Source organism: Microtus ochrogaster, chromosome 1, assembly GCF_000317375.1.
Source record: "Microtus ochrogaster isolate Prairie Vole_2 chromosome 1, MicOch1.0, whole genome shotgun sequence".
Taxonomy (NCBI): domain Eukaryota; kingdom Metazoa; phylum Chordata; class Mammalia; order Rodentia; family Cricetidae; genus Microtus; species Microtus ochrogaster.
The window spans coordinates 20,879,456-20,889,029 of NC_022009.1; the positions used below are offsets into that span (position 1 = coordinate 20,879,456).

Here is a 9,574-nt window from a genome sequence, read left to right on the forward strand (position 1 = left end):
TTCTGAGTCCATGGAAAGCCAGAACAGCATGGCAGAACCAAACTGTCTACCTCATAGTGACCAGGAAACCAAGACAGAGACTGAGAAGAGAAGAGCCAAGACAAAAATCCACCCTTTGGGGCATGATCCCAATGACCTACATCCTCCTCCAGTTAAACCCCACCTCCTAAATGTCCATTCCATACTGTGGCCTATTAGGTCATGAATCCATAAAAGACAATCCACTCATGAGGTCAGAGCCTTCATGATGCACTCACTTCCCAGGGCTCTGCACCTGAACACAGGGAACCAGGCCTTCACCACACAAATTTTTAGGGGACATTTAAGATCCACACCACAGCAAGATTAGAAAAAGAAAAGGAAAAATCCCTATATGAGAACAATGCACTATACTACCATACTAAAAATACAATAAAAATATGTGTCTACTATAAAAGAGATGATTAAATAAAGTATAATAAACTTTAAGTAAATTATATATGATATATTACACATATTATATATAATCAACTACCCTTTTTCTTCACTTCCTCCCCAAACATGGCACTAGATAACTGAGAATAAAGGGAGCTTTTCACTAATGAGGGAGCAGAAGCTTTTCTGCTCTGTTTGGATAGAAAGCACGTGTCATCAAGAAGATGACGTATTAGTTGCTTTCCGGCTGCCATGACAGAAGCAACCAAAGGAAGGAAAGACACTTCTTGGTTCACAGTTTGAGAGTACTGCCCGTGATGGCAGGAGCTTAAGGCAGCTGGTTACATGGCACCCGCAGTCAGGAAGCAGAGGATGATTGCCAGTGCTCAGCTCACGTTCTCCTTCTTCTGAGTCCAGGACCCCAGCCTGGGGAAGGATGCTGCCCATTCTAATTAATCAATCAAGATAACCCCTCCCAGACATGACTAGAGGCTAAACAGAATCTAAATAACACCTGAAGACTTGTCTGCTACCCGATTCTAAATCCAATCAAGTTGATGGTATTAACTTTCACAGACACCCTTCAAACGCTGGTCTTTGGCAACTTTAGCTTCCTTCCGTGTTTGGCAACAGGTAGCAGTGGCGAGCTATACTCCAGTGTCAGGGTCTTCCTTCAGTCCTTAGGTATGGAGTCTCAGCCCTGTGAGTGTGCTAACCCCTCTGCAAGCTTCGGGCATTGGAACCCTTGCCTCTGGGCGGCATCCGGTATCACAACATTCAGCTTCGGGACTGAGACCCATGATCCTGAAGACAGGCAGTTCTCTGAAACTCTTATGGTGGACAGGGCCTCCAGGTGGCTTCTCGCAGCCTTTCATCCTCTAGCCCCCTCTCTGCTCTCTTTCATTTTCTTGCTTCTTCTCTTCTTCCTGGATGCTCTCAGATCTCAGACCTCAGATCTCTGACAGAAGCTGCCAGCATGCTGCTGAAATGACTCAAGCTGTCCGCCTCCTCTGGGACATCTTTTGGGAGCCAGGGTGAGATTGCCTGTCACCCAGGAAGCCAGTCTCTGGCACTGTTGAGATCATTCAGACAAGGACATTCAGTCGGGGTTTATTAACGAGATGAGCAGACTGTTAGGCGTGAGGCTCGCTACTGCTGGCCATGCCTGGGTCCATGGCCACATATTCTTCAGCTATAGAGCAATTGAGCCAAGGCCACCGCCCCTCACTATGCCTTTTCCAGCTACATCGCGGCTACTGCCATCACCAGAACTGTCTGCTGTCTCTTTCTTGGTGCTACCGGCTCAGTAAGCAAGACAATATCACCGTGGAGACCCCTTTTATAGGGCCAAATGCTGCAACACCAGAGAAGGTGGCACAAAAGAGCATCTTCCAACCCTCTCACTGAGTGAGTCTGAGCAGACTGTTTATATAGCCCTGGGTTTGGACCAGTCAGAATCATGTGTCTTAGCACCATTCATAATCATTGAGACTTGCTGTGTTTGGGGCCAGAAGACTTTCCCTCGTAGCAATTAGTAATTAGTCCTTCCTCCAGGGGAGTGCTCTTCCTCTTCCTTGGGCCAAAGTGGAAATGGCTGCGGGGTCATCTAGAGTTCGTGAAAGTTTCTGATAACAAAAAGTCTGGCACCAACTGTTTCCAGCAGCCCTGGCTTGAAAGACTCTTTAAGATCCAGAACGGTCAGCTGTGATCTTTTCATATCATGTGAAGCCATCCACAAAGTGGATGATGATCCACAAATGAGGATGCTGGTGTGTATGGGTAGTCCCATGAGCTGTTAGACTCAGTCCATTTGCTCAGGTTTGCAACGAGGAGTCCACAGCTGCTAGTTAGGAAATCGGGTTGTCCCTGCCTTAGTGTCTACCTACAATATCAACATGAGGAGTGTCAGATTGATACTGACCATGATTTCACAGTGCCTGCGCAGAGCCTACCACCAGCTCAGTGCCCAGGAAGGAGGAGACCCTTCATCTGTCCTAAACAAGCTTAACAAATTGACAGATTAATGGGTTCAACACATTTTCCCAAGAAAGAAAATTCTATGACGTTGAGAACCATAACCCACAGGCCTTCATTTCTCTATTTGTAGATATTTGAATTTTTCAGTCGGGCAGTCGTTTGCATGATTTGTATGGCCGGTTGGTCAGTTTTCAGATAGGGCCTCTTTAAATAGCCCAGGCTAGCCTCCAATTCAGCATCTTCTGCCTCACGCTCCCAAGTGTTGGGGTTGCACACAGCCTTTTGTAATTTTGCTAACATACTATTTCAAAATTTGATCAAAAAGGAAGTGGGTAAGGACAGAATGCTGAACACTGTAATCTGCAGGCTGGAGCAGAAGTGTGGTTCAAAGTGGGCCGGTTCAAAGTCAGATCTCCTGCTGACTCCTGGAGTCATGAGAACCGTGGAGGACAAGATTGAGACATGAGCTGACAGCATCCAAACAAGTCCAGTCTGCCTCTAGAGAACTCTGTCCTTAGATCTCCTCCTCCTCCTGCAAGCCAGTCTCTCCCTCCTCTCTGGAGAAACTGAGCCGCATGTACCTCAACTCAGGTACATTTGGCATCACTGAGGCCAAGTGAAGTCGAGAGAGTCAGTAGGTGGTCTGTTTACTAAGCTATGGGGCTTCTGGGTCCAGACTGAGTGGTACTCCCCACCCCCTCAGTGTATCAGTGGAAGAGCTGAAATAAATCTATCTGGTCCATAAAGCCTCCAACACTTACAACGTGAGTGCAGGAATGGCTCACTAACAAGTGCTTAGAGAAAAACGAATGCCCTCGGGGGGAAAGAGCCTAGCTCCATCTCAGAGCTCAAATAAAAAAAGCAGGTTGGCTGGGACCTACCCAGGATACCCATCGGTTTATAGACTGTCCACACGCACACCCAGCCTCCAAGCTGGTTTTGCATACTTGACTCTTCAGTACAAATGGATGTCCAGAGATTTTTCTATATCTTCCAGGAAAACCCCAGATTGAAGGTATACTGTTGACAGTATACTGAAGGGAGGGACATAGAGAAACAAAAGCAACAAACGGAAGAAATAAATAATGTATACAGAGAATTAGTGGCCCTCGATATATGAGAGGACATTTGATTGATTAAAAACAAGAAACTTGGTACTGAAAAGAATAAAGTCGTGAGAGTGTGTCCACCTACGTTTTAAATACATAACTAGGTAGGTCAAAAGACAGTCAAACAAGGAGATAAAATAATATTAAAGGAAAAATTGGAATCATAGTTCAAGCTGCTCGTGTGTTAATAAAAAATTGTCATGTTGAACAAGAAAATTGGGAGATTAAGAGTATTAAAATAGCAAAGCAATAAAACTTATGGGAGTATTTTAAAATTTATTTCACGTTGTGCTCAGTATAAAGAATAAAAGCAACAGGCCATCATGAAATTGCAGAGCGCTTCAGCAAGAAAAGAAACCCTAAATCCACATACTGACAAAATAACATGCCGCATGGTCCCAGAGTTCTCAATAGTAGCACCAGATGCCAAAATTATAGAGCAATACCTTCAAAATTCTGAAGGAGGGTGACTTTTAACGCAGTGACCTCTGCTGACCGCTATCGGTCAAATACTGAGATGAACAGGGAGCTTTTATTTTTAGGCCTCCAGCGCTCAAACATTTAACTCTCACACACCTTTGTTAGAAAGCTGGTAATGGATGCGCTTCATCGCAGCTAAATGTAAACCCGAGAGCCAGACATGGAATCCACGGGACAAGGGCTCAATACACAGGTGAAGAGAGCCCCACAGTGATGGCTCTGGGTCAGGTCAGGGGCCAGCGACCCAGATAGAAGCATGGGAACTAAGGGCTGCAGAAGAGGGCGCCTTCTGGAGGCGGGGGAGCCTGGTGGAGTATCTGATACGTGATGTGGGGGAAAAAAATCTATTTCTAGATCTGTTACAGATCTGTTAAAACACTCGGAAAGAGTAGGGTGCTGCTTAACTTAGCGGTCAACAGTTGTATCCCGTTAATAATCTGGGCATGGATTTGACAACGGTGCTTGGGTGAGCTCATCTGGAAGCTCATCCGAAGGCAGGGAATGGGGAGGCTAGAAGACCAATGGTAGAAGCAACGTCTGTGTCAAAAATTAGTAAATCAAGAACAGTTACTAAGGCCTATGATTTCAGTCAAATGCCGAAAGAAGCAAAAGACAGAGAGCAGGTGCTTCTATGAGAAAAACTGGGGGAAGACAGCCGGCCGGCACGGTTGCTCCTCCGTGCCCCCATTCCTCCACCCCCGGCATCTGATCGTTTAGTACTGTGTGATAGGCAGTTAGGTTCACTGGGCTTATCAAATGCACACACGTCTGTATGTATGTGTAAATGCACATGCACACACACACATGCGCTCTCCCCTTTGTATGTCAGGAGAGCCAGCACTGCCCCTAGACATTTTCTATTTTCTATATACATGTTAGCTAGTCATAGCTATTAGGTTGTAATTACCTATGCGAAGTCGGGGTCAGGTGGGATTTAAAAACCTATACAGCAAGTGAATCATTTGGGAATTCTGGAAGAACTGTGGAATTATTCCCTGTGGATTCTACTTATTTTTGAGATCCATAATCTTTGGAGGTTGGGTTTGGCGGTTGGGTATCACGCCAATGAGTTGGGACCTCTGTGTCAGTAAACCTGGCATTAACAGGGGGAGAGGCACCGAGGTTCTGGGAAAGAGTTAAATATTGGGAAAGGACAGCGTGTGTCTACTGAAACCTGTGACAACAGGGCAAAACTAGCATTTGTGACCGGAAGGGAATCGGACAATGGGGAGCGGCTCAGCTAGTCAGACACGGGAGTGGGATTTCTCTGCGAACACTCTTGGTGCTGGTGTGGGAGCAGAACGGAGAGCTTCCCCGGGAACTCAGAGCTTCTTTGCCTTGCTTCCTTCTACAGCTTAATCGCTTACACAGAGCAGTATGTGGAGTATGACCCTTTCATAACGCCAGCAGAGCCATCTAATCCTTGGATCAGCGATGACATCACTTTATGGGACATAGAGATGAGGTAATAATAATAATAATAATAATAATAATAATAATAATAATTATGTGTGGGAGTGGGAGGGTTGTTGGGGGAAAATCCATAATCTCATGCAATTACCCTATTCCCTATTCTAATTTGAATAAGACCAGAAGAGAAAAGGCCCAAGTACCCTCTATACCGACATCTGTTTGCTTGAGGTTCCTTCCTCCTTGCAGCTTTGGTTTGGACACAGTTCTTTGCAGAGTCTCTCTGGCCTTTCTCTGGACCTCTCTATGTCATGGTAGGTGGCACAGCTCCTCGCCATTTCCTGGACGTGGGTGCGCGGAAGGGGAGATTCCGCTGCCTCCGCTTGTCTTCTTTCCTTCAGATCACCAGGATCCCAGCTAGCCCCTCTCCACACTGTCCCTGACCTCAAAACACTTTCATCAAACCCCCGCAGCTGCAAACACTATTCTCACCATGGAACAGATGAGGAAACTGAGGCAGAGCAGAGCTGGTGAACTTGCCCAAGGATACCCAGTTAGAATGCAGCAGCATTGGGGCTGGAACCCAGGCAGAGGGCTCGGGAGCTGTGGCTGGCCTCAGGCTGGGCATCTGAGGTTACAGACAAAGGGCTCCGGAGCTGGGCTGGCATCAGGCTGGGCATCTGAGGTTACGGCATTGGTAGTTTCATCAGCACTTGGCTCTGCCCTAGGAGAGAAGCAAGTGTGTTGACTTAATATCTCAGGGGAACTTGGGGCACAGCCAAGTCTCCATGACACATGGAGACAGCTCTTTGTGGCACCCCTTCGGCTCTGCGCTCGGATTCCTTTTATTCTCCATGACTCCCATGTTCTCTTTCTCTTTGGTGTGCTTGCCGTTATCTTTCTCAGATGTGGGAAAGCCCTGTAGCAATTAATGAAGTCATAGATGCTTACTATAAAAACTTAACCTATCCCGGTGTGCATACGGAAGAAAATTCCTCCTTTCCTCCAATCAGCCTTCCAGCACGAGCCTCTGCCTGTAGTCTGACGCCCTGGTTCCCACAGTGCAGCAGGGTGCCCAGGCCCCGAGAGGACTCCCAAGGTGTGTGCACTGCTGATGGAAATCCCGAGACATCTGAGGAGCCAGATATCATGTACTTCCCTGGCTTAGGTCCTTACTGATTAGGTGTAAGGACCAGACCACATCCCATCCTTTTTCATGTCAAATCTTCGCAAGTCTAGGTTCTCAGAGAAGTTCTGCGATTCAAAAGATGTGCTGCCCAACACTCGATAGGGACTGGGAAATGAAGGGGGGCGTGGACCTGCCAGAGGCAGATTGAGAAAATGTGTCATGTGTAACATATATTTACACAGGGATTGTCTTAGGATTAATATGGATGTGATGGAGCATCGTGATCAAAAGTCACTCGAGGAGGAAAGATTACTCTTGTTTGTATCAAGTTGACATAAACTAGCCAGGAGAGGGGTTAAAATTAAATTAATGTATTTTTCCTTCAATGCATATGCATCTCATATAGTTGCTGTTGCTAGGAAACAAGTACATGTTAAGTTAACCTTAGATAAAAAAAAATGTTAGGTGTTTCTTTGGGTTAAGGGAGACTGTAGAACTTACTGAGACTTTAAGGGTGTCATGAATTCAATGCTTGAGTGACTCTGAATTAGTGCCTATCTCTTTAAATTTTTATGCACAGAAAATATACTGATCTTTAATGTAATTAAGTTCATTATATATACATATATACTATTTTAATTAGCAATATATAAGCATATATCCACCTTATCCTTTTTAATATCTATATTAAAACATTTCCTCTGGCATGAATGAAGTAAAATTTATTTAACCAATCCCTGAGCCATAACTATTTAACTCATGTCTGTTTCTGTAATATAAACAACAAATCAAGGAACATTCGTATACCCCAGTCTAATTAATGTTTTACTATACACATTTTCCAGAAGTAGAGTTACTTGGAATTGAATGCATACTTTAATTTTAGTTCATGTGTCATATTTTCCTAAATAAAACTAAACCCCCTTTTTCTATGACCTCAGTTTAAAGGTTGCCATCTCCGGCATTGTTGTAAACCCTGGAGTGAGCAGTCTTTCTATCTTTGTAAACTCAATAGGTTGAAACAAATCTCAATTTGTCTTCTGCTTCTCCACTGGTGTAGAAATATGTTAACTGAGGATTTCTCATGTGGCTATCAGATTCATTCTTCCGTCACTTTCCGGTCACCTGTCCTTGCCCCATTTTCACCTCAGTGGAAGCTTTGCATTGCATATTAGGACACAAAAGTCCTATTTGCTTTGGCTTGTCTTTTTCCCCAATTCCTCCCTTCTTTTTTTATATTTCTTTTCCTCTTCCCCAACTTCTGATTTTCTAATCAACTTTTGCATTGCCTCTTCAGATTGTAGTTTCTGTTCGAACCATAGTTATATTTTACTTTTATTTAGTTTAAAAGGATCACTAATTTATAACAGGGCATGTGTGTAATCGAAAGCACAAGCATCCCTCTGCCTTTCCACCCCGCACTCATCCCCAGATGTATGTTAGCATGATGGATTTTAAACCAACAGTCTGAATTTACATTTCTATCCACATTGCGAGAATGAACAGTGTCCAAACAGACGCCTACTTTTGAAACTCTGTCTCTAATGACGCCGTGACTAGCCACTTTCTGTTGCTGTGATAAAACTGACAAGGCTGATTTGGGCTGTGATTCCGCAGGGTTAGCAGTCCGTTAGCATGCTGGAAAAGTGGCAGGCATGGGCAGCAGGCATGGGCAGTGGGCATGGGCCGTGGGCACAGGCAGCGAGCACGGGCAGCAGGCATGGTGGTTGGCGCCAGCAAGCCGAGAGTTCATGTAGTTGAACCCCAAGCAGGAAGCAGAGAGTGAAAACTGGGAACGGGCAAGGCTTAAGCTCTCAAGGCCTGCCTCCAATGGTATACTTCCTCCAGCAAGGCCTTAGGGGATCCTACGTCTCCTCGGAGAACACCACCAATTGGGGACCAAGTGTACAAATGCCTGAGACTATGGGAAATCTTCCTTATTTAAACCACCACACAGGGACTGTCTCTTCCATTCTGACCCAAGAATTTAAAACTTTCATTAACTCAGGGTGTCTTTTTTTCTCCTCATTCTCCTCCTAGTCCTAACTGTTTTAATTACTGCTTCTATATTTTCCATGCTAGTCTCTCTCTTGTTTTTAACTGTATAGGTACATTTAATTCATATTTCTAAAGTTTTTAATTTATTATTTTAACTCTCTCTCTGTCTCTCCCTCCCTCTCTCTCTCTGTCTCTCTGTCTCTCTCTCTCTCTCTCTTTCTCTCTCTCTCTCTCTCTCTCTCACACACACACACACATACACACACACACATCCTTTGGTAGGAACTCTCACAGTTGTTCAAATGGTTTTTGGTTTTTGGTTTTGTTTTTACTGTTTTTTTGTTGTTGTTTGTTTTGGTTTTGGGTTTTTTTGCTTTTTTTGGTTTTCTCTTTATGTTCTCATCACTGTGGCACTATGCTCTGGTCTCATTGTTTTTATCAGACTCTGGTCAGCATCTCACCAACACACACACAACATACACATGCATGCACACACACACACCTTTCTTAGCAAGCTGATTCCATTATGTAGAACGTGTTGTATTTCAGGATTTCCTCTGTGTGCTGCTGTCTAAGGCCTACCCCCATTGCTCTCTTGAAGTCCTGCTGCTCAGAGTGTCAAGGCCTCCAGCTGTTCCCTCCCACGGCCCTGCTGTAGACTGTCCTCCTCCAGCTGTTCCCTCCCACCGCCCTGCTGTAGTTGTAGACAGTCCTCCTCCAGCTGTTCCCTCCCACCGCCCTGCTGTAGTTGTAGACAGTCCTCCTCCAGCTGTTCCCTCCCACCGCCCTGCTGTAGTTGTAGACAGTCCTCCTCCAGCTTTGCTACAAGGCTCATTCAATTGTCTCAAACCTCCCTGAACTGCCTGGGCCTTACCGTCTACCTGAAGAACATGTCTTTGTCTCCACATATTATGATAAAAGTTGAAAACAAAAACACCAAACAAAATCCATTTTACCGAGCTTCGGAGCCTTGCCTATCCAGTCTTTCTGAGCCACCTGTCCCTCTGAGCTAGCTTTCCTTTGCCTATCCAGTCTTTCTGAGCCACCTGTCCCTCTG

The 9,574-nt window shown here is 45.2% G+C and overlaps 1 protein-coding gene across 3 annotated transcripts in view; it reads left to right on the plus strand.

Moving 5' to 3' along the window:
• Positions 1–9,574, plus strand: part of Rgs6 (regulator of G protein signaling 6) — a 545,705-nt gene that overhangs the window by 474,955 nt on the left and 61,176 nt on the right. For all 3 annotated transcript variants that reach the window (XM_013346421.2, XM_026779939.1, XM_013346417.2), the window contains exon 13: positions 5,335–5,445. In XM_013346421.2, the coding sequence (XP_013201875.2) occupies positions 5,335–5,445 (111 nt within the window). The remainder of the gene's footprint in view (positions 1–5,334; positions 5,446–9,574) is intronic.